At 53.5% G+C, this 27,632-nt stretch overlaps 12 protein-coding genes across 12 annotated transcripts; 7 read left to right on the forward strand and 5 right to left on the reverse strand.

Moving 5' to 3' along the window:
* Positions 1-263: 263 nt before the first annotated feature.
* On the forward strand, positions 264-887 carry PUP3 (proteasome core particle subunit beta 3; the record flags this gene model as incomplete). The annotated part of the gene is made up of 2 exons (XM_051432149.1): positions 264-695; positions 744-887. 2 exons carry the CDS (start codon positions 264-266, stop codon positions 885-887), a joined length of 576 nt encoding a protein of 191 aa, XP_051293571.1.
* A 510-nt stretch (positions 888-1,397) lies between these two features.
* On the forward strand, positions 1,398-3,536 carry PRP28 (mRNA splicing protein prp28; the record flags this gene model as incomplete). The annotated part of the gene is made up of 1 exon (XM_051432150.1): positions 1,398-3,536. The coding sequence occupies one exon, from the start codon at positions 1,398-1,400 to the stop codon at positions 3,534-3,536; it is 2,139 nt and encodes a 712-aa protein (XP_051293572.1).
* A 548-nt stretch (positions 3,537-4,084) lies between these two features.
* Positions 4,085-5,475, forward strand: J4E90_002572 (uncharacterized protein; the record flags this gene model as incomplete). The annotated part of the gene is made up of 3 exons (XM_051432151.1): positions 4,085-4,196; positions 4,253-4,525; positions 4,580-5,475. 3 exons carry the CDS (start codon positions 4,085-4,087, stop codon positions 5,473-5,475), a joined length of 1,281 nt encoding a protein of 426 aa, XP_051293573.1.
* A 2,837-nt stretch (positions 5,476-8,312) lies between these two features.
* On the forward strand, positions 8,313-9,287 carry VEL2 (Velvet complex subunit 2; the record flags this gene model as incomplete). Its single annotated transcript, XM_051432152.1, has 1 exon — positions 8,313-9,287. One exon carries the CDS (start codon positions 8,313-8,315, stop codon positions 9,285-9,287), a length of 975 nt encoding a protein of 324 aa, XP_051293574.1.
* A 444-nt stretch (positions 9,288-9,731) lies between these two features.
* Positions 9,732-12,141, reverse strand: J4E90_002574 (uncharacterized protein; the record flags this gene model as incomplete). Its single annotated transcript, XM_051432153.1, has 2 exons — positions 9,732-11,406; positions 11,456-12,141. The coding sequence occupies 2 exons, from the start codon at positions 12,139-12,141 to the stop codon at positions 9,732-9,734; spliced, it is 2,361 nt and encodes a 786-aa protein (XP_051293575.1).
* Positions 12,142-12,531: 390 nt separating this feature from the next.
* Positions 12,532-13,294, reverse strand: J4E90_002575 (uncharacterized protein; the record flags this gene model as incomplete). Its single annotated transcript, XM_051432154.1, has 3 exons — positions 12,532-12,830; positions 12,878-13,244; positions 13,292-13,294. 3 exons carry the CDS (start codon positions 13,292-13,294, stop codon positions 12,532-12,534), a joined length of 669 nt encoding a protein of 222 aa, XP_051293576.1.
* Positions 13,295-13,737: 443 nt separating this feature from the next.
* J4E90_002576 (uncharacterized protein) lies at positions 13,738-14,487 on the reverse strand (the record flags this gene model as incomplete). Its single annotated transcript, XM_051432155.1, has 2 exons — positions 13,738-14,354; positions 14,406-14,487. 2 exons carry the CDS (start codon positions 14,485-14,487, stop codon positions 13,738-13,740), a joined length of 699 nt encoding a protein of 232 aa, XP_051293577.1.
* A 228-nt stretch (positions 14,488-14,715) lies between these two features.
* On the forward strand, positions 14,716-16,098 carry J4E90_002577 (uncharacterized protein; the record flags this gene model as incomplete). Its single annotated transcript, XM_051432156.1, has 1 exon — positions 14,716-16,098. One exon carries the CDS (start codon positions 14,716-14,718, stop codon positions 16,096-16,098), a length of 1,383 nt encoding a protein of 460 aa, XP_051293578.1.
* Positions 16,099-16,269: 171 nt separating this feature from the next.
* On the reverse strand, positions 16,270-17,706 carry J4E90_002578 (uncharacterized protein; the record flags this gene model as incomplete). The annotated part of the gene is made up of 1 exon (XM_051432157.1): positions 16,270-17,706. One exon carries the CDS (start codon positions 17,704-17,706, stop codon positions 16,270-16,272), a length of 1,437 nt encoding a protein of 478 aa, XP_051293579.1.
* Positions 17,707-20,184: 2,478 nt separating this feature from the next.
* On the reverse strand, positions 20,185-21,751 carry J4E90_002579 (uncharacterized protein; the record flags this gene model as incomplete). Its single annotated transcript, XM_051432158.1, has 3 exons — positions 20,185-20,561; positions 20,610-20,891; positions 21,247-21,751. The coding sequence occupies 3 exons, from the start codon at positions 21,749-21,751 to the stop codon at positions 20,185-20,187; spliced, it is 1,164 nt and encodes a 387-aa protein (XP_051293580.1).
* Positions 21,752-22,876: 1,125 nt separating this feature from the next.
* J4E90_002580 (uncharacterized protein) lies at positions 22,877-24,782 on the forward strand (the record flags this gene model as incomplete). Its single annotated transcript, XM_051432159.1, has 2 exons — positions 22,877-23,307; positions 23,363-24,782. 2 exons carry the CDS (start codon positions 22,877-22,879, stop codon positions 24,780-24,782), a joined length of 1,851 nt encoding a protein of 616 aa, XP_051293581.1.
* Positions 24,783-25,224: 442 nt separating this feature from the next.
* On the forward strand, positions 25,225-27,501 carry J4E90_002581 (uncharacterized protein; the record flags this gene model as incomplete). Its single annotated transcript, XM_051432160.1, has 1 exon — positions 25,225-27,501. One exon carries the CDS (start codon positions 25,225-25,227, stop codon positions 27,499-27,501), a length of 2,277 nt encoding a protein of 758 aa, XP_051293582.1.
* Positions 27,502-27,632: the final 131 nt, after the last annotated feature.

The raw sequence follows: 27,632 nt of genomic DNA on the forward strand, positions 1-27,632 counted from the left end.
TGCCCAGGTGAGTACATCACAAGCACCCACAACACCACCGTTTCCCACATACACCGGAGAGCTCTACGTCCTCCTCTGTTACTGTAGTTGCCAATCGAGGGTCATTCCGCATCACATACACAGCCATGGTAAGCTGCCCGCAGTCAACTTGTAGTCCATAGCTAATCGCAACAGTCGTCACCATTCTCAATAAGTACGCCTCCACCGAGACCACCCCGCATGCTCTTCTAATAACTTGAATAGACGGTGGCGCCTGCGTGGCCATGGTGGGCAAGGACTGCGTAGCCATCGCATGCGACCTGCGTCTCGGCATGCAAGCCCTCACCGTGTCCAACAACTTCCCCAAGATCTTCCAGTACGGCGACGTTTTTCTAGGTCTGACCGGCCTCGCCACCGACGTATCCACCGTATCAGACCTGTTCCGCTACAAGGTCAACATGTACCGCCTCCGCGAAGAGCGCAACATCAGCCCCCAGACCATGGCGAACCTCGTCAGCTCAAGTCTGTACGAGAAGCGCTTCGGACCGTACTTTATCAGCCCCGTAATCGCCGGTATCAACCAGACAAGCGGGAAGCCCTTCATCTGCGGCTTCGACAGTATTGGATGCATCGACTTTGCGAAGGACTTCATTGTTAGCGGAACAGCCAGCGATCAGCTGTTCGGTACATGTGAGGGACTGTGGGAGCCTGATCTAGTGGGTTGTATCAATACGTGGTATTGGGCTAGGCTAACATCATGATAGGGCCCCGAGGACCTCTTCGAGACAATCTCACAGGCGCTGCTCAACGCTGTCGACCGAGACGCGCTTTCAGGCTGGGGCGCACACGTATACATCATTGAGAAGGACAAGGTCACAAAGCGGTTACTCAAGGGCAGGCAGGATTGAGGTGTTGTATGGCACGTGGTGGCATATAATCATGTTTATGAGCTATGAGGAATGCTACAGGCGCTGCCGGGGGTCTGCCTCCAGGCTGTGACAGGATAATGGGAACTACCAAACTATCTTATGACACGTACGCGGAAGCACCCCAAATACGCCAATCTGAACAGTAGACGGCTAGACTTGGCCTCTGAATCAAAGTATCACCAAGTCCACATACAATCATCCATGGTACAGCTCCTTCCTCGGGCTTGGAAGCCCGAGGGTAACAGTACCCAACATCGGACTACCGGTTGGACTGGCTCTACCCTTGCGTATCAAGATCTACCTAGTGTGTGACACTGTTCCAAGGTGGTTCCCAGGTATCATCTAAGGAACCACATCATGCAGTGGGGTCAGGGTACTATCGATAGCAGCCACGCACGTGATCTGGTGTTGCCTTAGCGTACATGCACCTTATAGTTCGCGCGAATCCTCCTCCGCAAGTCCACGAACCGTGACCCCCGCGAAACGAAGATGACTGCGGCCGTTCCGCCCCCAGCTGCTCGCAAGCAGCCACCGAGTATCGACGACATCCTCAAGGCCAAGCGCGAGAAAGAAGCGGCTGCCGCAAAGCCCAAGTTCATACCGAAGGCCGAGAGAGAGCGCATCGCGCTTGAGAAGCGACAGAAAGAAGTTGAAGAGGCGCAAAAAAGGCGAGAGGCTTCCAACGGAGACAGCGACGCATGGAGACATTCGCAAGACAACAACCGCACAAATGGCCACAACAGCCACAACGGCTCGTCCTCATTCGTACCCACGGGGCCGCGCTCGATGCGCGATGCGCCGACTGGATCATCGTCCATGCGAAACGATCGCAGAAATGGAGACATGGCGCCTCCTCCACCGCCGGACAAGAAGGGCAACAAGCGCCCTGCTGACGACACCGAGGCGGCATTGATAAGGCAAAGATACATGGGCGCGGAACAAAATCAGTCGACGTTCTCGGCCAAGAAGAAGCGCAAGAGGACGACGGAAAAGAAATTCAACTTCGAGTGGAACGAGGAGGAGGACACGAGCCACGATTACAATCCCATCTACCAGCAGAAAGCTGAAGCAAGCTTCTTTGGGCGCGGCCGACTAGGTGGCTTCTCTGAGGAAGTCACCAGCGCAGCGACAAAGAAGATGATCGATGCGATTATCGAGCGAGACCCGGAACATGGCAGAGAACGAGCTGAGCAGCTACTTGAAATGGAGCGACGGCGGAAAGACAGGGGCGGTCGCGCACAGTTGGACATGCACTGGAGCAAGAAGAAGCTGGAGAACATGCGAGAGCGCGATTGGCGCATCTTCAAGGAAGACTTCAGCATTGCTACCAAAGGAGGCGCAATACCGAACCCTATGCGCAACTGGGGTGAGTCCGGGCTTCCGGAGAAGCTCTTGCGCATCGTGGACGAGGTCGGCTACTTTGAGCCCTCACCTATCCAACGTGCGGCTATACCTATTGCTCTGCAGTGTCGCGACCTAATCGGAGTCGCTGCAACGGGTTCGGGTAAAACCGCCTCCTTCGTCCTGCCACTGCTTGCCTACATCTCACAACTACCTCCTCTCGACGCGTTCAACCGACACGATGGCCCGTATGCCCTCGTCCTCGCACCAACTCGCGAACTTGCTCAGCAGATCGAAGTGGAGACTCGCAAGTTCGCATTACCACTAGGTTTCAAGACGGCTGTCCTCATCGGTGGTCACTCCATCGAGGAACAGTCGTTCCAGATGCGTGACGGAGCCGAGATTATCATTGCCACGCCCGGTCGTCTGGTTGACTGCATTGAGCGTCGAGTCCTTGTTCTTAGCCAATGCACTTATGTCATCATGGACGAAGCTGACAGGATGATTGACATGGGTTTCGAAGAGCCCGTTAATAAGATTCTCGACGCTCTACCTGTCAACAACGAGAAGCCTGATAGCGAAATTGCTGAAGACCCCACTGCCATGAAAGCAGGAATGTACCGTCAAACCATGATGTACACAGCTACTATGCCGCCAGCTGTAGAGAGAATCGCGAAAAAGTATACACGTCGTCCTGCCATCGTTACAATCGGTAACCAGGGCGAGGCTTCCGACACTGTCGAGCAGCGTGTCGAGTTCGTCCAGGGAGAGGAGAAGCGGAAGAGGCGTCTCCAAGAAATCTTGAATACGCGCGAATTCGCCCCACCGATCATCGTCTTTGTCAACATCAAAAAGAATTGCGATGCGATCGCTCGCGACATCAAACATATGGGCTTCGCATCAGCTACAATCCACGGTGGAAAGACCCAGGATCAGCGTGAGGCTGCTCTTGCATCCCTCAAGAATGGGCAGATCCAGGTGCTCGTCGCCACAGACGTGCTCGGTCGTGGTATTGACATTCCAGATGTTTCCCTGGTTGTCAACTTCAACATGCCACCTAGCATCGAAACATACACGCATCGTATCGGTCGTACTGGTCGTTTGGGAGCGGACTCTGACAAGCCCGGTGTTGCAATCACTTTCTGGGGTAACGAAGATGCGGATGTGCTATACGATCTTAAGCAGATTCTCATGAAGAGTGAGATAAGTAAGGTACCTGAAGACTTGAAGAAACATGAGTCGGCGCAGCAAAAGGGCAAGAAGAGCATGGGCAAAAACATCACTTAATGAATTGTAGGACCAGCATCCATGAGGATGAAGATAGGGAAGTAGTCGATTACATAGCTCTCCGTTCTTACCACAGAGAAGCACGGTGCAAGCCGCAATAGGAAGCAATAAAGCACAGTCGTCATAATTTTCCGAGACATGGGCAAACTGCCAACTGCCATGGCAGATGGCCTAATGCGCGACTCGGTAGTGCCGATCTACCCCGGACTGCCTGCACTCCTAAGCTGCAACCCGTTAGCAAGTGGAGAAAGGCAGCGTCACTCGGACGCCCTGTCCTGTTGATTTGCAATGCAAGCCGCGCGTGGTCAATTAGTGCACGCGCACCGTTGACGCTCGTCCACGGAAAATCCCCGCCTCGATAGAAATAAGCCCTTACTCGATGTCGCTTCCTACCGGCCCGTTTCTCCTGTCATTTCTGTCGCCCTGCTGTGCGTTACGGTACCCGTCTCCTCTTCGAACTGATGGCGTCGCAATTCTGCCTCTTTGTGCCTGGTTCGTTGTTGCACGGAGGAGCTGCGTTTTGACCAGTTTGAGACGGAAGGCTCGGAATGGCGTCGCTCTCTGTCAACCTTGCTTCTAGCGTCACATCGTCTGTTTTCGCGGCGGAGTCGACACCGGCGCTGGGGACACTCGAGTCCGCCGGCGCTGGAATCACTGGAGGTAAGTTTCTAGCTGTGTCTGAGCAACGCGATTGTCCTGTACTGATGCCTTTGTAGGCTACACCGGCGATTCTCTTCCCCTTAAGATCATCATCGCGTTTCTGCTCGGTCTTTCGCTCTACAACGCTATCGAACTCATTGTTCTCGCTTTCGTCACTTTCCAGCGCTACCATGGCTTGTACTTCTGGTCGCTCGTCATCAGCGCATTCGGCATCATACCATACTCGCTGGGCTTCATCATCAAGTTCTTCCGCTTGTTGGACCCTGCGGCAAATGCTGGATATGTCGGCGTCGTCTTACTCACGCTTGGCTGGTATCCCATGATCACTGGTGAGTTCAGTCAACGCTGGAGGTCCCCAGCATGCGGCTACTAACAACGTCTAGGGCAATCAGTCGTTCTATGGTCGCGTCTCCATCTCGTTACGAACTCGCGCCGAGTCCTTCGCTGGACTCTCTACATGATTATCGTCAATGGCGTACTGCTCCACTCAGTTACGACCGTCCTGACCTTCGGTTCCAATTCGAACTCGCTTTCCGATGCTACGCTGCGTCGCTTCGTCCGCGGATACTCGATAATGGAGAAAGTGCAGATGGTGTGCTTCTTTGTGCAAGAAACCATCCTGTCCATAGTATACATCAAGGAGACGGTACGACTACTGAAACTCTCGGAAACGGTACAAGACGACGTACGCAGTTTCGACGACAGCGCTGGAAACCAATCCCACGGGCACCTCAAGAACACAAACGTTCGAAAGACAATGTACCAGCTCCTCACCATCAACGTACTAATCATTGCCATGGACATCGCCCTGCTCAGCGTCGAATTCGCCAATCTGTACCTCATCGAAACCACCCTGAAAGGCGTCGTATACTCCATCAAACTCAAGCTCGAATTCGCCGTCCTAGGCAAACTCATCCAACTCGTGCGCGTCCGAGCCGAATCCGATCAGAGCATGAACAACGCCTACGCACGCGGTAACAGCTTCGAACGCCGGAATACCCTGACACTGGAAAAGACACAAAGTGGTACAGCGAGTGTGGGCGCATCAGCGAGACTCAACGGCAGCCTGCTCACGCACGATTTTGGCGGATCGCAATACCCCGACTTTGTAGATCCCCGACGCATCAGCCCGAACGTTACGCATGCGGAACCGGCGAATGGCGAGACTGGGTGGGAGACGCGAGGGCAGCAAGAAGATCAGGATAAGTGGAGGAGGCGGGTTAGAGTCAAGCGGGGGAGCTGGATCGATGAAGAGATGGACAAGCATAACATTGGGTGAAGTGGCAGTCTATACCTGACGGGTTGACATGCGGATCTCGGCTTGCGTACGAACAGTTCTCTGCCCGTTTCATCCCGGACCAAGTGAACTTCGCGCCGTTATGCCGTATGCCCAGATATGGGTAGGACAACACGACAAGATCTCCGCCGTTTCATCGATATCGAAGTGGATGACTTGCAGTGTTCACAACACGAGACTATCCTTATGGATCCTCTGTCCTCAGTACGACGATCTCTCAACAGATCCGGTACATCTCGACGTCTCACTCAGCAACCTTCATGCTGTGTATCGCAGCCTGTTCGTATCATTCCCGGACGTCGGAAAACTGCCTCCAACATAGTTGCGGGTGACAATACTGCAAGCTCCGCTCAATGGCACCTGCATAACGGTATTACCGAAGGAAACGTCTGCATACAGTAGCTGGACCCAAGGCGAGGCACTGGAAGCAGATCTCCACGATGCCTATTATCAGAGTCTGGAGACGATGGCAATTGGAACGGGATTTTTATGTGGGGTCATCAAAATCTGTGTGTACACGCTCTATCCAGGACTGAGCTTGAGTTTCAAGCCTCGTGCTTGGAAGACACACTACGTAGATCTAGCATAATTCATAGGTGCTCTTTAGTATATAGTATCTAGTAGATAGAATCTCCACCGTATACACAAACAAGAAATAGCATGTTCTAATTACCTTGACAGTTACGCAGTTTCTCGTTCACAACAAATGATGGCAACAACCTAAGACGAAGCACCTTCCTCGTAAGTTGAAAGTCTCGCGTGAGTGAGGTCTCTCCCGTGCCTGAATGCTACCTGCTTTCCCTTTTCAAATATTACATCTTCCACTTTGTACCATGGATCTTGTCTGCTAGAGAACCCTACGAGAGCCGAATATCTTAGGCCATCTAGATGCACATGCTGCAAAATACACCTTCTGATGTTCTCGACACGGGCGTTCAAGGTCCCAGGTTGTGCGATAGTATCATATGTTAAGGTTCCAAAAGGCTTCGAAGTCGGCGCTGGCTGTCGTTAGAATGGCATCGCCGTACAGTTGAACATTGTGCTTGTCACGAACAAGGTATTACGCAGCGACTATGGGGAGTCCATGAAGATAGGATTTGCAAAGATACTCTTCCTACTTGGCTTTTCTACTATAGTTCTATGCAGTAATATTCTTCAGGCATTCCTTGATCTAAGTGAGATAGGGTATTAATTTGACAAACATAATGATGTCGATGTATGCGGGCACAACACCGAATAGGAACGCTGTTTACAAAATCTCAATACAGGCGTAATGTGATGGCTACACACCTCGTGGTAACCGGTTTCAGTACCTAGGTATGCTTGACTTTATACCGACAGACTTTGACTTCACGTGTTTTCTTTCGTTATGCAAAACACCAAAGCATGAGATGCAGCACTCGAATAGTTAAAGACCTTAGAAGTTAGTCTCAGAAAGACAAGATTGCATTACCAGTACACTAGAGAACGTTGTTAATAACAAAAGAATGCGCCTTTGACTCAGACTAGGACCTGACCTTGGTTGCGAGCTGGTCATTGAGATGGTACTTCTTAGCTTCACGCCTTGGTTCAATTTGTTGCTGCACACTACCTACCGCGACGACGGGTGTACCTAGGTATGAGCATGAATGCAAAACAAAGCCAGGCGGCACCAACTCCAGCGGATCGTCAGGATGCGGGTTCTATACCCACCTACAGAAGATGATCAATTGAAATCACGTAGAAGTCTACATTGCGGGAAGATTTTGCAGTTGGTGCGTTGAACACCCACGTAGCCTCCAGGGCACCCACGTAGCCTTCAGGGCACGTGCCCAGTTTGTGCGTTGAATGAGATGCTTCAACTTCAAGTGCGAAAGATGGCAAGGCAACAGTCCAACACAAAGTTTCTCAGCCTGTTTCGTACCGTGCCCAGGTGACTGAGCGTGGTCGGATGTAGAGTCGAGCGAACAGCGCGGCCAATATTAGGTGAAGTGGACGCACACACCTGGTTGACTCAGAGGGGGTTTGAGTGTAACATGTGATTGGAAAATGGCAGAGTGTAGATACGTGGTATGGATACTATTGCAAATGGACAAGAGACTGATCGAATCACAAATCGGGTGTTGCAAACATTTAGATCATGCGCTACCTACGCAAGTGCGCGTCCCACGTCACCTGGGCAACCTAATAAGAAAAGATACCCTGGAGCCTACGTTACCGTTAGTCACTTACTTTGCAGGTTTCTGTCTTGATGTAGTCTGCAAACATACAGATTATGCGCTACCTATACAAGTGCGCGTCCCCTGTTAACCTGACGTCGACGTTAGTCATCCACTTTGCGCGTTCTTGTCTTGATGTAGTCCGCATAACCTAAGAAAAACTGAACAGCCTGGAGCCTACGTTGACGTTAGTCGCCCACTTTGCGGGTTTTGTCTTGATGTAGTCCGCAGACGTTTTCGTCTATGAGGTCGTCCCATGGGTGAGGTAGCGCCGGAGACTAACGCCGATCATGGCTGAGACCCGCAGCTGTGGTCCCCCTCACCTGCGTGGCCCTATAGGAATATTCCCGTTTCAATCCTACCCGATGACTCCATGAGGCTTTTTCGCATTGAGTTATCATCAGTGAATGTGATTTGATGACCGTTTGCAAGGGTAATGTCTCGATACTGAACCATGGTTGTAGTGGTGAGTCTGTAGGTAGCGTTGGCCCGTGGCGCACTTCCGCATCGCCTAAATCTTGGGAGAGTATATAGCTTGTGCACGCCCGTCCGTTAATCTTACCCATAACATCTCTCACCCACATCCAATCAACACCAAGACACCAACATCACAACGCCAAAATGTCTTACAATAATTACACCAGGACTAGCACTGGCCGCCCAGAGCCGATTCAGCAACAGCAGACCATGGCGAAGCCCACCAGGAAATATGACTTGGTTGTTGAACAACAACCGATCCGAGCCCGCATGTGCGGCTTTGGTGACAAGGATCGAAGGCCGATCACACCCCCGCCCTGCGTCCGCTTGGTCGTCTACGACACCCACACGGGACAAGAGGTCCCCTTCAACGACATCGACAGCACATACTTCGTGCTCATGGTCGACCTCTACGACGCGCAGGGAGTCAATGCCGTCAACCTGGTGAGACACAGTAGCGCGGCGCCGACCGTGTCGATATCAAGTAGTACTACCACCTCTTACCCTCCGCCGCCCGAGCGAACACACCACATGTTCACAGCCCAAGTTCAGTACGACTCCCGCGGGGGCATGCCGCAGCAGCACATGGTCCAATACGGCGGAAACCCCGTTCCAGGGCCCCAGGGATACTGGCAGGCCCAACCACCGGGCTACCCCATGCCGCAAAACATGTACGGGCAGCCCCCCGTGCAGATGACAAACACAATGATTCCCGCAACACCCATGGGCTCGAATCACACCCGCAATCTCATTGGCATGAACGCTGTCAATGCATGCCGCCTCCAAGATCTCGACCAAAAACCCGGCTTTTGGTTCGTCCTACAGGATCTGAGCGTGCGCACCGAGGGCACATTCCGGCTGAAGCTCAGCCTTTTCGACATTGGCTCCAACGACGGCACCAACGGCACCATTCACATGAACGACGGCAGCAAAGGTAAAGGCCCATGCCTTGTCTCCAACTTCACCGAGCCCTTCACTGTCTACTCCGCCAAGAAGTTCCCCGGTGTCATTGAAAGCACCAAGCTCAGCAAGTGCTTTGCGCAGCAGGGTATCAAGATCCCCATTCGCAAAGATGGCCCCAAGGTGCCTAACCAGGCTGAGTTTGATGAGGATGCGTGAGAGCTGGTGAGAGGCATACGGGTTGACGGCATCGTCGTTGGCAGGTTACGGATGATGGATGCATGTTCTGGGTTGGCGTTTTGGGATTTAGGCGTCGTCGGAGGCTTCTATCAATACGTTGTGAGCGGTTTTCTGTAGGTATCGCAAATGGACAAATCACTAGTTTGCATGTTCTCGTTACTACTGCTGATGTGAATGTTCTGTCAGATGAAGTGATGTATAGTGCACCCTGATGGTATACACGGTGTTCTCGGTTGACGATACACAGCCTACAACACATTGATACCTTCAGGCTATGTTATCAATGAACCCACCTTATGCAAGGAAGAAAGTTTACAGGTGCATTGAAGTCTACATCACTTCAACAACGAATAATGACGAAACACCAAGGCAATGTAGACTTCTGGATTATTTGCTTAGATCGGGTGCTCTACATTCTACCCGCTAACCCCACTGGAAGAGTGTCTGCTTTTTGCCCTTGTTGCCCTTCTTCTTCCCTGCCGCTCCTGCATCCTCCAAAGCCGGTGTTGACGTACCGCTATTCGTGCCGGACGGGCCAGCCCAAGGGTTACTCACTGGAGTGTTGCGTCCGCTGTTGTCGCGTCGTAGACCATGGCCAGTGTAGCCAGGACTGAAGATTGTGCTGGTGGGTTTCGCTGCTGCGGGGAGAGCTGGGAAGGCGTCTGCGGCAGCAGGCTTCTTGTTCACGTTTGTTGATGATGCGACTCGTGATGGCATGGGCGAGGGGCGCGCGCTCGTTGCGGCAGATGAGGCCCAAGGCGTTTGTCCGGGCTTCGCACCGACACGACCCGAAGGTGCTGGCAAAGCTGGGAATGGGTTGCTCGACGATGCGTTCGACCAACTGGCTTGCTGGTTGGCTGTGGATCGAGATGATTGCGCTGTTGAGCTCTTCAGCTTCAGTACCCGCGAACCTCCTCGCGCAGTCGATCCCCCGTTCAAGCCTGTCGCAGAGCCAGGTAATGATGGATAGTCCTCGTTGATAGCCTTCCAATCATTCCAAGCCTTCAATAGAGCTTCACGCTTCCCTGGCATCTCAAAGATGTCCGCCAATTCTTTGATCAGCTTCCCCATCTCCTTCGAGTTGGCGTCGAATAGCGCAAAGAACCCGTCGATGAGCTGTGGCGCGGATACCTTGGAGTTGCGATAGGCCGATACCGCGGCTCTGAACTCTTGCAGCTTGATCTCGCTACCCCGAAGCATGTTTGTGGCCCGTTCCGTAACTGCGTTGTGACGCAACAGTCTAGCCTGGTCCTGGGGCGTCTGTGGAACTGGGTTGGGTGGTTGTGTGTCCATGCTTAGTTGAGCGACGCCATTTGTGATATTGTTGGCAGCCGCTGGGGTTGGGCGTGACGCAGTAACGGTAGGAGGCTCTGAGGCGCTTGGAGGCGGTCTAGCAGCGAACGCCTCGCCTGGAGTTGGTGCAGAGAGCTGGCCCCCAAAAGTTCTTCCAGTTACCGAATGAGTGTTCTGAGCCTCCCTCTGCCGCTGGTAAGCAAGCTCCGCTCTGCTCAAGGGTTGCGCAGACGACGCAGGCACTGGCTCAGCGTTCGGATCCCGTCCGCGTCCACGGCCTCTGCCGCCCTCGCGTCTGCGCTCGTCTCGCCTGTTGTTACCCTGACCTTGCTCGTGAGGCGCCCTTATTTGGAAGCCAGACATGTCGACTCTCCGGGCATCCCGTAAAGCGTCCTTGGAAAGACCGTTGGGATGCACCTCCAACTGGTGCGCCTTGAGATCCATCTCAGAATCGAACACGACGAACTTCTTCTCTAGACACTCTCGGTCTGGGCAGAGGAAATGATCTTTCCGAAAATGCACCTCGAGCGAATCATAGTTGACGTAGTATTGTTGTTTCCTGCTTCCTCCCTCCCGGCGGTCGCAAATGTGGCAGCGCTCGTGCTTGTCTCTGCAATGGGTGTATAGTTCGTCGTCGCCGTAGAAACGCTGGTTGCAGAAACCGCACTCCGGGTGCCCTTTGAATCCGCTCTGATCTATTGCTCCAGGATTATCGTCGCCAAACTTCTGGTGCCGTCGTAGCTCGGCCATCGTGAATAGGACGTGCTCGTGGGTAAAGACCTTTTTGTTCCGCGTACAGAGGTCACTTTATAATGTTAGCCAGTATCGTTTGTTCAGAACTGCAGAGTACACACCACATGACTTTTCCATGCGCCGTCTTGACATGACGATGCAGGTCCGGCCAACCTAGACAGGCTACATCGCACTCGCCGTCGGGGCAGTTGTACTGTAACAGCAATCGCGCGTCTTCAAACACGCCAGAGTTCTCAAAGTGTATGCCCAGTGTATCATCGGATTTGAAAAATTCAGCGGTGGAGAAGTCCTCGTAGTTCTTCTCGGCGTCGTCTGTGAGGATAACGTGGTCTGACTCGGTTCGACAATGTGCACAGGCCTTTGTTTTATACAAGGCCCGCATTCGGATGGAGCAGATGTGACATGTGCGGTGATTGCAAGGAGCGACGGCTGTGTGTTGAACGGGCGAGGCGCAAATGAAGCAGACTTCGGCATCGTCGTCTTCGTTGTCCGATTGCTGGAGGTTAGGCTTGACGAGAGTCGGTGGAGCGTGTCCGCTCTCTTCTGTGTCTATGGCAGGCGCCTTGCCCTTCTCCGGCGCGTGTCCACCGCGAGTGCCCGCGCCGTCTCTGTTGCCGCGACCTCGCCCGCGGCTCTGGAAGCCGCCCCGACCACGGCCTCGCCCTCCGAAGTTCTCATGGCCATCTTCTCCACCGTGTGCACCTCTGCCGCGCCCACGCCCTCTTCCCCCTCTCCGTTGCGGGCTTGCAGGAACTTGCGGGGTTTCCGGGGCGCCTGTCGAGGCCATCGCGGGGTATTGTTGCGGGTCTAGGGGGTCAGTATAGAGGATTGTCGGTATGGATGATTCCAGACAGTTGTGCGAAAATGAATGGTCAGGCAGAGGCAGGCGGGCGAGGCCTCTTTGTACGGTAGACCTTTGTTGGTAGTTTGGCGAAAGCTACTTGCGATGACGCCCTTCACAAGCGAAAGCTGTTAGCCCTGGAGATGGCCCATGCTCAAACATGACTCAAGCACTCTCAGACCGAACATGGCGCAGCAGTCGCTCGAATGAGTCGAAATGATTGTACAATAGATTGTCTGTATGACCGTAATTATGCCTTGCCGCTATACCTGCACAGACACGTTGTAGCCTCCTCCATGGCTACTCCGAAAATGCACTTCACAGACTTCCCGAGTTTCACAATTCACGTAAGCCCAGTTCCTCCTCATCAAACTCATCCTGATAGAAGGACCTCAGTATCTCCAGATATTCGTGCCCTCCACTGCCACCATACATAGTCTGCTTAAGCCAGCCCTGCATGGCGTAAATCTGGTCGGTAAACTTCTCAGCGTCAAGATGAGCCTGCTGAGTTTCGGCGGCTTTCTTCTCCATCTCGACGGGGTCTTGCTCGCTGTACGCGGCTAGCTCAGTCCTGAGCTTCTCGAGGTCTCTGGTGAGGTCGGCATGCTTCGTAATCAGTGTCTTGCGGTCGCCACCTGCGAGTGATGAGCATGAGTGCAACGCATGGTAGATTGGTAATTACCTGTCTCCATGAGCATCTCCTCGTCATCAGCGCGAGCTGCACCCGCATCATCCACTTTGGCCTGAAGTTCGGCTACAGTAGCGGTGGCCTTTTCGAACTCCTCTTGGGCCTTCTTGAGAGCAGCATCTTTGGCTTTCTTTTCGTCGGCTGGGAAGCTCCAGTACCAGTTGCCGCTACCAATCTTCTCGACACGAATCTTGTTGTCGTCTGAGAGTGCTTGGAGGTAGTCCTTGACCTGCATGCCGTTGATAGAGGATACTTGTGGCAGCGTCTTTTCGAGGTCCTTGATGCTATGAGCCTGCGCCGTCTTATGGAACCAGGCAAGAATGGATGCCGCCTTCTGCGGGTTGGGCTGAGTCTTGGGTGCCTGCTAGTGTTAGTGAGTGCTCGAGCGGGAATCATGTCTGAACTGACCATTTTCGCTCGACTAAGAGGACGAATGCTCTTGCAGCGGAAGTGAGGTAGCAAGGAAAGAATGAGAAGCGATGACCGAGACGATCGTGTGTAAGACTAAGGTCGCGAGATACGAGCGCGCTTTTGATCGCGTCTTCCCGCTTGGAGGAAGGCACGCTAGGTTCCCGGCTGTGGTAGGAGGCAGGCACGACCTCAGCCCAGCTAGAACCTCGGTCGCATTAACACTATTGGCACTCATCTACGACACCCGGTAATCTCCTTTCTGCAGTAGAACTTGAATATTACGGCGTGAAGATCAGAGGTGTGCGTTCAAATGGGCCTACGAGGCGGTGATACACATATGGCATCATCTTTGATCCATCAAGTCCTCCTTGCGAATCTTTTGGCTCCAGGTCGAAATGAAAACTTTTCACTCCTGAACTTCGCCATTCCACGTATTGTGATACTCAATCCAGATCCTCTTCAAAGTCGTCCGACTCTTCTGAGTCATCAAACGACGACGTCGACGACGACTCATCGGACGAAACCCACGTCACATGCTTCCCTGTCTTCTTTTCAACCGGCTGCTTCTCTTTATCAACACTTGGCTGCTCCTTCTCTTTACCGGTACCCTGTATCTGCGCACCACTCTTCTTCGCCCTCTTCGCCTTCTTCAGACTCGTGAGAATCTCATGTTCATGTTCCTCAGCGGCTTCGGTAAAAGCCAAATCTCCCGTCTCACCCAGTGCATCGCGCGCCGTTTCTTCCATCAGAATGCACAGAGCAATAAGCGCGGTTTCATTCAGGCCTCTCCACGTCCTTCGCATGAGCTTGCGCGAGAAGCGGCGGCGTCGTCCAGTTTTGACCCACAGCCTCTCGATGTAGGCTTTCATTGCGGTGGCCAGATCTCCACTGGGCAGCTTTTGGTCTGGAGGTAACTTGTTGTGAGCGGGATAATAGTCATCTTCCTCGTATCGGATGGGCGCATTCTTTCGCTTGAAGAGTACCTCGTCTGGCCGAAGTGGGTTCCTGGATGCCTTGGGATCAGAGATGTTGTGAATCAGACCAGTTCGGGCGACTCTGCCTAGATATCTTTAGATCAACTGTCTCGATGATGAACTTGGGCGTCTCTTACGTTTGACGGCATCGTAGACGGTGGATCTGCGCTTGCGAAATTTCGTGCGTTTAATCTTGAGCTTTTTCTTGACAGCAGCCATGCAAGATAGCTCCGGGATGTTTGTCGTTATTTTTGTGCTAATGTAAGGCGGAGTGCAAAGGTACGCGGCTCGCTTGCAAGGATTGAGCGCCCGTTGGTGAATGAGTTGCGACTGCAGATCCCTGTCGCGTGTGGACGCCAGGCTACAACGTCACAACCTTGGGACCCTCTGCGCCTTCCAAGGTTCTTCTTTCCCTCGCTCCAACACACACGAAGCATGTAGTCGCATATGAACGCTCAACACGTGCTCGACCGCGCGTACGGCTTCATTCCCAACCATGTCCTCAAGCGCGCCTATGCCTCCCGTCTTATCTACGCGCTGCAACCGTCTTCCGCCGTGACCTTCAGTCAGCACCTACCGGCCCCCGACAACCCACGCGAGCGCATACCGGCGCATATATCCGGAGTAAACGCGCTGACAATCGACAAGTTCGAAGGACGATATCTGCTTTCTGGAGGTGCCGACAGCTCCGTCACGGTATGGGATCTCGAGGCGCAGACCACGGCAACCGAGGCGGGAGAGACATATCTGCCTCTGACGGCGGTGAACAAGACGAGCGAAGAGCACAAGCTGGGCATTACGCAGATACAATTCTATCCCTTCGATTCTCTGGCCTTCCTCACGTCCTCGTACGATCACACCGTCAAGCTCTACTCCAGCGAAACACTTGCGACGTCAGCGTCTTTCGATCTCGACTCGGTCGTGTACAACATCGCCCTGTCGCCTATCGCATCGCACCTTCTCGTCGCATGCGCCACCCAACACCCCAATGTCCGTCTCGTCGATCTGCGTTCTGGCGCAACCACACACAGTCTAGCGGGCCACTCTGGCGCAATCCTCTCTACAGCATGGAGCCCTGTGCGCGAACACATTCTCGTGAGCGGAGCTACAGACGGCAGTGTACGCTTCTGGGATGTACGCCGCAGCGTCGGTGAGCTGGGCGTACTGGATCTCGAGGACTCAGTCGGCATACTCGGGAAGCCCGCGTCGTTTACACGCAACTCTACCAACGCACAAGCGCACAGAGACGCCGTGAACGGGCTCGTCTGGACAGAAGACGGCAAACACCTAGTCTCCTGCGGACACGATGCGCGAATACGCGTCTGGGACACGGATACCGGCGCCAATACCCTCGCAAACTTCGGCCCCATGGTCAAGAACTCTGGGCTTGCGCCGCGTATCCCCGTACTTGCACCCACGCAGAACCTCCAGCCAGGTGCCGATCTCATGTTCTACCCCAACGAGCATGAGATACTTAGCTACGAGCTCTTTGAGGGCAAGCTGATCCGCCGTCTGCGCCGCTCACAGCAGCCCCAGACGAACAATCCACCTAGTACGTCTGGTGCAACAGCAAAGGGACAACGCAATATCAAGGATAGAATCACAAGTCTAGCGTGGCGGCCACATCACGTAGAGATGTATTCTGCGCATGCCGATGGCAGTATAGCGGCATGGACGCCGCGAACAGAAGAAGACGCTGAAGCAGACGAGGATGAGCAATTGGAGCGGGAAGAGAAGGAAGTGGATAAGAAAAGGAAGAGAGGCGTGCTAGATGAGATATACCAAGGGTTGACCAAGAAGCAGATTACATTTGGCAACATGGGCTTTTAGCCAACCGATAGTAATATTGACAAGATGGATTGAAACGAATCGCTCAGATTGATATATTACAACACGTGCTACCCGCTGCGTCGCTTCATATGCCCATTACATATCATCATAACAGTACAATATATGTCTTCATCTAGCAATCCCCATCTATCTCTTCATCTATTCCAGTGTCTATCCAGACCCAAAATGCGGTAACCTAGCCGGAACAAATGGCTCTTCACCAACTCCTCCTCTTTCGTCTTCCTCTCTCACCTCGTCTTTAATAGACAATGGTCGATTCGGCGTGACAGCCTTGCTCGAGTAATCGCTCTCATCCACATAGAACGCACTACTATCCGGCATCGTCTGCGTATCTACGAAACTCGGGAAAGGAATCGCATCGCTCTGGTTGATTGACGGCGCAGTCTCGCCAACGGGCGTGCGTACAAGCGGAGATACAGTCGAGTCTACTGTTGTCATAAGTCGCGCTGGCGACGCAGAACGAGGCGTACTAGATTTGGTGGAGAGAGGTTGATCGGGCGCTAGACCGCGCTTGACGGCGAGTTGTTGCGCTTCCTGCCGTCTGCGACTGACTTCCCTCTCCTCTTCTAAACGAAGACGTTCCTCTTCCTTCGAGAGTTCGTCGAGCGTGGGGGGAACTTGTTCGATTGTTTCGGAGACGGAGCGCGCGGAGAGGGGCGGTTTGTCCGAGTTGCTTGTGTTGCGGGAGGAGAGCGTGCGCGTGGATACGCGGGATGCGGAGGGGCGCTTGCTCTTGCTTGAGCGGGCCTTGTTGCTGCTGGGCGTGTCTTCGTTCCATTGCCCTGTTGTGCGGCGCTCGAGGGCGATGGTGAATTCGTCGTCGAGGGGCACGGCGTCTTCCAGCTCGTCCTCGCTCGGGAAGATGTCGCCTCGCGAGCTGAGGGAGTCGGTTGTGTGGCCCGATGTGTGCGTGTTGCTTCGCTGTCGGCGGTGGCCTTTGTTCTCGGGCCCGTCGAGCGCATCCTCGTCGCTGTCCTCTATCAGTGGCTCTTCCTCCTCACGGTTTCTTCGTGTTGCGCCTGGGTGCTCTATGAGGTCTGCGGCTGAGGGCTTGTATCGCAGTCCTCTGCCGCCAATCTTGAAAGGCAACCGTCCCAAGAAGCCAAAGTACGAGGAACTCGGGATGAGAGTCGGGTCCTGGGCGCCATCTCGTGGCAGCGTCGTGCTTTTCCGGCGCGGTGTATTATATCTCGGGTCGCGATTTCGCTGTCCATAACTCATGCCGCTCTGTCGACCAGGCTGCGTAGTTGCGCCATAATTGGAGGCGCCGCCGAGGAAGCGGTCGAGGTTGTCGCTGCCCCAGCCCAGCAGGCCGTCGTTCTCATCGTCCTCCCAGTCGTCGTAGAAGTCAAAGCTGACTTCTGCCCGGCCTCGTGACCGCCCGCGATTGCGCCGGCGGTCGTTGTGCGCTGGGAAGCATGGCGCCGTGCACGCGTTGACGCATTGGGTTATCGACGAGAAGCACGGATTAACATAGCGCTGCGTGAAGCCGTAGATGTTCTCCTGTGCCGATTCGTTTGCGTGCTCGAGGTTTTCTGTGATCTGGTGGAGCGTGCGATTCCACCGCGGGTCGCTGCGACGGTACATGGTGACGATGACGACGACGGTGACTAGCACTCAGTGAAAGCGGGTGGGTATTGCGTGGAGCAGCAGAGTGCTGCGATGCGACAGCGCATTGGCTTCAACAGGACAGCAGGCGCATTCACGCTGACACACTGAGGTATGACGACGTGGTCGATGAGATGCGGCTCGGTTGGCGCTCTAGGTTCAGATTCCCCAGCCCTGCGCCAGCCGTCCCAGCACCCCACATCAATCCAGCCTTTCACCCCCACAGTCTTGCTGCTTTCGGCACGCCCCTTCCGACCAATCCTACAATGAACCATGCGATACGTCCGCTTCCTCAAAAGTCCCCGCGTAGTCGCTGAAAAGGGCACGTCGAGAAAGCAAGTCCACTGTCTGATTACCATTACTTCAGACCTTGGAGATTCTTTTCTCCCTTACGACATCCAGCTAGCAGCAGAGTTGTCAGCAACTACAGATGGGTCAGAAGAAAGCGTGATAGTATGGTCGACCGTGCAATGGACAGCCGGCATGCGCAGTTTGCCCATCACTTTCCCGCTCCCTAAATCTCAGTCTTCCCAGTCCAGTTTGCGAGTAAGAGTGGGTGGGGAGCCGAAACGAACACACGATGACTTCGCTGCCATAGCGGAAAAAGGTGCTCGGGGTGTTGTATCTGCCTGGAGCCCACCTTTCGCGTCAGAACAAGATGCTCTGAAATTAGTCGAAAGACGGTTCAAGCTGCCAGATGGACCCATCACTACTATCTGGGAGGAGACGGGAGAAAGCATAGCGAGGCATCTATGGTATTCATCTTCATGTCACAATACAGTCTATTCGAGGTACTGATTGTATATCTAGGGACGCTGGTATCACACTCTCATGTCAAATGACGGCTCTGGACAATCCAAGATCCAGCTTAGCAGAAGCTTTACTACCATATGGTATTGCATCCGAACCTTATCTGAATGTCCTCGAACTTGGCACTGGCTGCGGAATGGTCGGCATCGCAATCGCTCAAACAGTCTCCGACTCTAAGGTTCTCTTGACCGACCTTCCAGAGGCTAGAGAGATCGTTGCGCGAAACATCGACTCGGCGGTCAAAGCACCAGGTGCATCACTCGCGTTCATGGAACTGGACTGGGATGCAGAGTTACCTGGTGAAGTACAGTCTAGCTCAGAACCTCTCGATCTTGTTCTCGCTGCTGATTGCACTTACAACCCAGACAGCAGGTGTGCTTCCTCTCACCCACTTCACATGCATCATGCATGGAGTACTGCTGACTTACAACTACAGCCCCGCACTAGTCAAAACGCTTGCACGACTCTCCAGAGCAAACCCTAAAGTCAGGATTGCCATCGCAATGAAAATGCGCCACTCGAGTGAAGAAGGATTCTTCAAACTAATGTCCGATGCAGGATTCCTAGAGACAGACAAGATGGAGTTTCCATTGCCAGGGGATGTTCAAGTTGGCGAGGAGACTGTGTACTTGCACGTCTACTATAGGGCATTCTTTGCTCCTACCTAGCCAGGAGGTCATCTGCCTTGGGTATCGCTAGGTTCTGTTCCCAATTTGATGAGCAACTCACTCATTCATTTACCATCACTTGTCACATATAGCAAAAGAGGTGCATACAAGCTATTATAATCAAGACGTTCTGCACGCTTACAAGGCTGCTGCAAGGTAGCTAGCCTGCCCATATCGTATGACACCAACCGCAGAACAAGGCACGCCAAGTCTGTGGAAGCCAGACAAAACCTACTATTTTACAGCCTTCACAGCAATCAGGCAAAAACTAATTATCAACGAATCAGCATGCATCCCCATCCCACTTCTACAAGAAAACCCCCCATCGCATCGATCCTCCCACACCCTCAAACCCACCCCTCAGCCTCGCCCATCCCAAACCCAACACACATTCCTCCCGCCCCCACACCCTTTCCCATCATACCCTCCACCCCCCTCCCAGCCAATTCCCACTCCCCGCAAGCTGACCACCCCAAACCTACCCTAAGTAGCAAGTCCGGCGTGGGGTCCGTCGAACCCAGCACTAACAGCCACTAACGCTCATACTGGTAAGCACTTCGAGCGCTAGCGCTTTCCGCAAGGACTACGCCGCTACGCCGCAGTAAACTAGTTACTTCCGCTAGCCAGATGGATGGATGGAACGAGCGGCTTTCCCGAAGGTGCTGATTGTGGCGTGCTGATTGTGGCGTGATTGTGCTGAGCTTCGTGTACTAGCTACCTGTATCATGCGCGGCTTTGGTGGAGTTTTGCTACGCACACTACGGATTAGTTGGTAGACGCGTGAGGCTAGTGGTGTTGGGGTCAAAGGTTCACAACCCATTTTGCATGATTATTGTAACGATGTCCATCTTGTATATACAGTCTTGTCATGCTATGTACAATTGATTATCAAGTCCTGCAACGATTATAGTACGAGGTTGCGCTGGTGACCCATTCAAGCATGTGTTGATTTCCACCTCTCCGTTACTACATACAGGCTTCAGGGCGATATTTTGTACGTCAGGCGACGCGATTTGGTTATGAAGGAGTTGATGGCTTCGGTGAGGGCGTTGGTGGGTCTTGTACTTGCCTGAAGAATACCGTTAGCGTCGTTGTATTGGGTTTGGGGGTGAAGGGTGCTTACGTCTGGTTCTCCGTCTGGCGTAGCGGCGCGGTTTACGATGGCTTTTTCGGGCTCGGTTAGGAAATTTTTGATTGAGCTGTTGGCGGATACGCGGGTTATGTTTCCGTAGCCATCGCATTCTTCGATGTCTTTGATGGGGCTTCCAGCGGCTTGTTTTCGGGCTGCTTGTGCGCGCCTTCTGTTCGATCGCATTATCAGGGTTACACCGATGGCGAGGAGGATCGTGACGAAGCCTGTGTTCATGTTAGATTCGTCATGTAAGGATGTGATGCGGTACTCACCCAGTACACCGAACAGAATGAACAGTGTTCTTGCGAGAGGGGTCAAGCCGTGCTGCGGCTCAACACTGACGGCGGTGGCCAGACTGGAAGGTAGCGCTGATCCGGAAGCTAGGGACAATGTTCGAAGCCCTGAGGATACAGACTGTCGTGTGGTGACAGCTTGTGGCGCCATTATAGTTTGAGTGGATGGCCGGATGTCTTCTTTGCCTTCTGCTGTCCGCGTGATGGTGACAAAAGTGAGAACTGGAGGTAGCGATGAAGGCTTTGTCGTTGTCGAGGACGCTGTCGGGGATGAAGTCGAGATGACCAATGTTGGCGGCTGTGAGAAAGAACTCGTAGAGAATTCAGTGGCTGTGCTCACTGCCGAAGAAGACGACATAGTTGACATAGCCGTTGAGCGGGAGTCGCTCAGAATCATGAAAGACACTGCAGAAACATCCATTGTAGGCTTCGGTTGATTCTTCCCAGGCATAGGCTTTCCCACTGTCATCGCCGAAGTTGCAAATGGTATAGTCGTACTCTCAGGGGTTGCGAGAGGTGTCACTACAGGTGTAGTCAACAGTACAGGAGTTTCTAAAGAGATGAAAGTCAACACTCCGTGCACGTCCTCAAGGTGTATTCTTCATCAGGAGCTTACCTTGGTTCATTCCGGGTACTGTCTCCAATGACGGGTCGTCTTGGTTGACACCGGGAAGGGCTGCAATTTCATCCTGTGCGAAAGAGTCCGCTAGAAGGCCTGGGACTGCAGTTGAAGCAGGTTGGATGGTCATGGCCTCGTTCATGGCGACAGCATCTGCTTGCGCAGTAAGGGTTGGCCGGATGGTAGATGCTACAAAGTTAAGAGAGAAGGTCGAGGTGGCATTCATCGATAACGAAGGTGCGGTGAAAGCTTGAAGTGTTGATCCCTGGCCATCGGTAGGCGTTGGTACGGCCAGTGTTGAGAGCTGTTCGGACTGCGATGGAAGTACACCCTGTGTACCCATAAGAGAGTCCAGTGGCCGTAACGATGGCATTGGTGGTGCACCTTCCGGAGTTTCGTTCTTGCTCGTATCCGATTGTTGGGATCTCGTCCCGCCTGTCCCCAAGTCCATGTCCATATTCTCCTCATTCTTGCCCTCGACTGCGATGGGCGTAGCTGCCATCCTTGGATTATTACGGCGTACCAGCACCGGTGGGGTATCATATGGTCTGCTCGGTGCAGCCATTGCGAGGTAAGATTCCCATAGAGACGAGGAAGATTCACAGCACGCGAGGATATTGAAATGGCAGTAATGCGGGTGCCATACCCCAGCCGGCTATTAGTGGTTCCATACAAAAAGTACCAGATGCCAAAAACGTGCTGAAGCGGGTGAACGTTTCGGTGTGGGCTGCTACCACGAGATGCGGTTGGTCAAGAGAACGCCCACCATGACTTTTCCGTACCAAACATGACCAGCACGATCCCTGTACCAGGGAGGTCTGTCGCCTATTTGAGACCATGTGGTGCACCAGCTACGGTTTTCGGGGGATTGTATCCGCTTCATGGGGTCCCTCCAAACGTGCACTTGTTTCGCAGAGGACGCCAAAGTTTGTGTCGACACTCGAAACGTAGCGCATGCGGCGGGAACTTCGAGACCGGTCTGAACAATGATACCACTGCGATGGCCGCGTGGTACGTATCTAGCTGATGGAGGCCGTCCGGTTGATGATACAAGAAAAGGAACGGTAGCCCTGCCGACAGCTCATGTAGGTCAGATCTACAGATAACGTGTACTCTGGATAAAACAGCAGCGCATTGTTCATTCTTGCCATGGAGAGTGTTCTGAAATATTCGTCTTTTGCTCGCGACCAGAAACAGTAATGATGGCCTTGTTCATTATGGAATTGTCGCGACATTTTCGACGGTGCCAATGTGAGGCATGCTCAGCTCCGACTCGGCAGACTCATGCAACGAGCGTGGCTGTGCCTGGCTTCGGCACTCGTATCCGGCCTCACGCAACGAGGTGTAATTCAGCGGTATTCTCGCATCCGGGATGGGGTTGTAGGGCAGAGGACCACTGGGTGTTTAGCTTGCGGGTGCATCGGAACCAGCCTCTGAGGCCTCGGGCGCGGCGAAGTGGATCAATCCAGCAGCCGTCCGAGTCGATGATGCTTGCCGTGCGCCACTTCATTCTAGGTCGATATTCTCTTGTCGCATACTTATCGTTCGTATTCTGGCATTTCTGCAACATGATAATCGCGTGTTCATAGCCGCTGCCGTCGTTCTTTTCGCACCTGTAACCCCCCGAATGGCCGCACGCGACACGCCCGAGCGCGCGGTGCCGGAAACCATCGACCTCGAGCATGGGACCAAACGCGACCCTTCCCGCGACCGCGTCGCACCGAATGGTCAGAACTTAGAAGTCACCCCGCCATGGAGGAAGAGGCTCAGCGCGCGCACGCCGGCGCCCGTCGCTCGCTGGAACCGCAAGGTTGTCGACTGGATCAAAGGGCCGAAGCCTCTGAGCAGATACACCATTACGCCTTTTCTTGAGCGCTGGCAGACGCTTCCTGTGCGTCTGCTCGCGCGGCTGCCAGAATGGCTGCGCATTTGTGTGTATGCGGCGGCATGCATCGTGTGGATTGTTGTCTTCGCGGTAGTCATCAGTGACGGCGGGCTTCCGTCTGACATTGGAGGGTTGGGGGCGCCTGTCAAGCTGTCGTGTATTAACAACCTGTGGTACGGCCTCTCCTCTTGTACGCAAAGCTGTGATGACTGTACTGATCGTCGCCAGGCCTTCTCTAGAGAGCTGCGGAACCGACGGCCGCAACTGCCTCCCCTTCTCCAACGCCTCGTTCGCCTTCGTCTGCCCCGCCGGTTGCTCGAGCGCCCAAGTCCTAAACCCTCGCGCAATCGGTCCGCAGGTTATAAACTATCGATCCCTGGTGATTGGCGGTACGCCGGATTCCCAGGGCGATGGGCTCGTATATCGCGGGGACTCGTTCATATGCTCGGCGGCCATCCACGCTGGAGTAATCAGCGATGGCAGCGGCGGTTGCGGTATTCTCTCCTTGGTAGGAGAGCGCGACAGCTTCGGCGCTGTGACACAACATGGCATCAGCAGCATTGGCTTCGACTCGCACTTTCCAATGTCCTTTACCTTTGGCGAGGCTTCGGCCAAATGTGAGGACCCGCGCTGGAATCTGCTGATCCTCTCGACCATCTTCACTGCTCTGTTCGGCATCTTTACCACGAGCCCTGCGACGTTCTTTGCGCCCGTCTTTACGATTCTGTTTTTCCAGACCGGCATGGCATCAGATCCGCCCTCGTACTCAAACTACGCCTCCCTGGCCTCTACAACACTTGGCCGCTTCTTGCCTGCGGCGTTGGCTGCTGCCCTCTTCTATCAGTTCAGTGTTCGCAAGTCTTTGCGTAATTGCAGGGCGCAAATCGAAAAGACCATACTCTGGGTAGGCGGTACCTGGGTTGGCGCACTGGGTAATTATACATTTGAACGTATACCCATACAGCGGCTCACAGGAAACGACATCCGACAACAGCCTGGTGCTATCACCGCATTAGTAATCATCGTGCTGATTTTGTTTGCCGTCGTTTTGTACCAAGCATGGTGTTTCCGTAAGGAAGGGCGACTGCCACGCTATCTTGCACTATACGCTACATTGGGCCTTGGGCTGGGTATCCTTGCAGCTATGCCGAAACTTACACTTAGGATACACCACTACATAATCGCTCTCCTACTCCTTCCAGGTACTGCGCTGCAGACACGCGTGAGCTTGCTGTGTCAAGGCTTGCTCGTTGGACTCTTCGTCAATGGTATTGCACGATGGGATTTTGACTCTATACTGCAGACAGCAGCGGCGCTGAGAGGAGATGGCCAGCTCGGATCTGGCATCCCAGCTGTTCTGGAGCTAGTCGTGAATCGTTCGAGCATTACATTCGCATGGGAGAGTCTACTCAGCGGATATGAAGGCGTCAGCGTGGTGGTCAACGATGTGGAAAGGTATCGGGGCATTGGTGGAAGCGACACAGGAAACTTCACCTGGAGTCGTTCGGATGATGCGAAAGATGAGTACTTCCGGTTTGGGTTCATCAATTATCGACTGTTTGGCAACGTAGCATATAGCGACTTTACGAGAGCGGGTACGTGGTTCTCGAATGGGACCTGGTCTGGAATCCCGCCAGGCCGTACATGATAGAACCCGAATGAAATCATCCTCGGGAGGTAGAGACCTGTTTAATCCCTTCATTGCCCTCGTTCCTGCAGATGTGACCAATGAGCCACTAGCGCGTTTACGTCACCGTTCAATACATGGAAACCTGGGCTTCAGGACAGACGATCGACAGGTGGAAGCGGTGATCCAACGGTTATACAGACACGTCTTGGCCAACCGCGGCAGCCATCATGCCCTCTCCTGCGACAAATCAGGTCTGGCTCAGATTGTTCCTTCTACTTTGGGTGCGGGGGTAGTCCGAACACGGCAGTGGGCATGACGTCACACCAACAGAGCCGAGTTGCTCCAGGGCTTGAATGACCGCGCCTGCACTAGGTCATTTTCCACAAACACGATGCCTTCTCTCCCTCGGAACCTCTACTCCCTTTGACCTTACCCCTCTACCCTCTGGAGCCTCAAAGGCATGGATTCACCCCCGAGACGTGAAGCGCCGGCTGCTTCCAAGCGAAAACCTGTACCTTCGCCGACTGCACCTGGGCCTTCGCTTGAGCCAGAACGCAAACGCGAGCTTACCAGTAGACTAATACCGGATGCCTTTCTCACTGCCACTCTTTTGGCAGCCCTTACTCTCTCCTGGCCGCTACGATGGGTTATCTCTGGAGCGCCCATACTTGTCTACGCCATCCTACTAGGCGAGGCTTATGGACATCGTATCTTACCCTTCGTTCCCGTGTGGACCATCTTTGCAACTGTCAACTTCATTTACGCAGTATGCGCGACATCATGGCTTCTGTACTGGGTATTCTGGTCCCTCTGCTGGCCTGTACTCTTCATCACCTGTCTCTTCCAATTCGAAGCACCTGCTGCACTGGCGCGCCGCACGCTGCGAAAGACTTTCCTACGAGACCTGCACTTTATCAACGATCAGATAGCCTTCTTCGACCTGCCTGCTCTTGAAATTGACACCGAAGTCAAAGGACTTTTCGTCGTCCGGGGAGTCACGCTCTCACTCTCCACAATGACACTTGTTGCTCATGGAGTTGAAGCCGGGATAAAGCTCGCTGACGACATTGAACTCGGCATCCAAGTCGACAAAGTCGTCGTACCCCTCTTCCGCGAGATAACTGTCGACGATGTGTATGCGAATGTGAAGGGTGGGGATTGGGAAGTCACCTTTGGAGACGTACAGTACGGCGTTCCAGAACCAGATGACGATGAATCTGTAGTCGTCACCAACACTGCCATCCTCAGAGCGGCAACGATGAAAGGCAACGCCAACGGCCGGCCGGCTGATATGGTCCGAAACCTTACGGCCGGGAAGATACCGACCGAGGCTGAAGACACCAAATCCGCATTCTCATCTGTCAAGAAGATCTCACCAGATGAAGAGCGCGCCCACACAAAGTACAAAGAGCTGGTACGCTATATCAACGACACAAGCGCCATTACAAAAGCAAAGGAGGGGCTAGTAGAGGCCTCGAAGGCACGAGCGGAGGCTAGCTTGACCGACGACGAAAAGGACACAAAAAACACGAAGAAGTCAAAAGAAGAACCGGGAGTGCGCTTGGATATTGAAAACCTCGATGATTTCCGGGCAGCGATTTGTACCCAGATCCACGGGCAACCCTCGATACCTCACCCACCGACCAAATCGATCAGAGTCTCCACTCTTCGCAAAACATCGTACCCAAATGTAAAGAAATTCTTACATCGGCTACCCTTCCTCTATCGCTTGATGCTCAGCCCCATCTGCTACTTTCATCCTGTCAAGTTCAAGTCCGTCACGGCAGCTGGCTCAGGGAAATGGTTCACTGTCTTGATGCAAAAATACTTTTTCAAGCATTACTCAGCCCAAGATGCCGAGATTCGTAGATTGGAAGCGCGGATATCAGCCTGGTGCGCAGATGCCAATTTCGCTGTGGAATTGGGCCCGATTGCTAGCGAAGCCCACTTCCCCATCAACACCAATTACAACATCACGACCCACTTCAAGATCTCCGATGTCATGGCTTACAGGATTCTTCCGGATGCCGTCGAACTTAAGCAAGTTGTACGATTAGGAGGTGCGGATGCTGTTCTCACGATTCCCACATTCCTGTTTCCCCACCATGAGCACATCTTCCCGGAGAAGAAGAGCGACTTCGACCTGCTTGAGATGGAATCCGCCATAAAAGAAGCCGAGCCTACCCCGAAGCAAGTCCGGGATCTCAAAGAGCTCGGAAAGCTGAAGAGAGACGAGGCTTCTATGCATGTCAACGCACATGCCCATCTCCCGGCACAGTTCCACCAAGACCTTCTTAACTTTGTCGCCGCGATTGTTAAAGCCACCAAGGTCATCGAGTCAGATAAGGACTTCGAGGAGGCCAAGGTCCTTCGCGAGCTGAGGCGTGTCACCACGTCTGATAGCGAAGCTAGCAGTCTTGCATCAGTCAACACCAACAGCAGCGAAGTTTCAGGGACCACACTGAATGCTAATGACGACAACGGCTTCAAGGCATTCCTAAAGAAGGTGGACTCTGGCTTCAAGGATGCATCGAACAAGACCATGGTGGGCATGCGCAAAGCTGGCCAGAACACTGTACACGCCATGGCCAACGACCGTTGGATCGCTCGGCTTGTCGGCAAAGTGACTAGGAAGTTGGAGAAGGCGCAGGGCGAGCTGGGGTACAGTGGAGAGGTTCCTATCGCGCTGGCTAAGTACCGCGAGCGACATGAGTTCGAGCAAAAGCTTTTGCCTTGAGCTAGAGAGATTTGGTGTTGGGGAGACAGTTGATGAGTTGCATGATACCCCTTTGAACTCCACGTGTTTGAGTAGTTTACTTCAGTACTGGATTACGAATTAATGTCTGCCTAAGATTTGAGGACCGTGAC

Source organism: Alternaria incomplexa, assembly GCF_024043165.1.
Source record: "Alternaria incomplexa strain BMP 0042 chromosome Unknown scaffold_3, whole genome shotgun sequence".
In the NCBI taxonomy this organism is placed as follows: Eukaryota; Fungi; Ascomycota; class Dothideomycetes; order Pleosporales; family Pleosporaceae; genus Alternaria; species Alternaria incomplexa.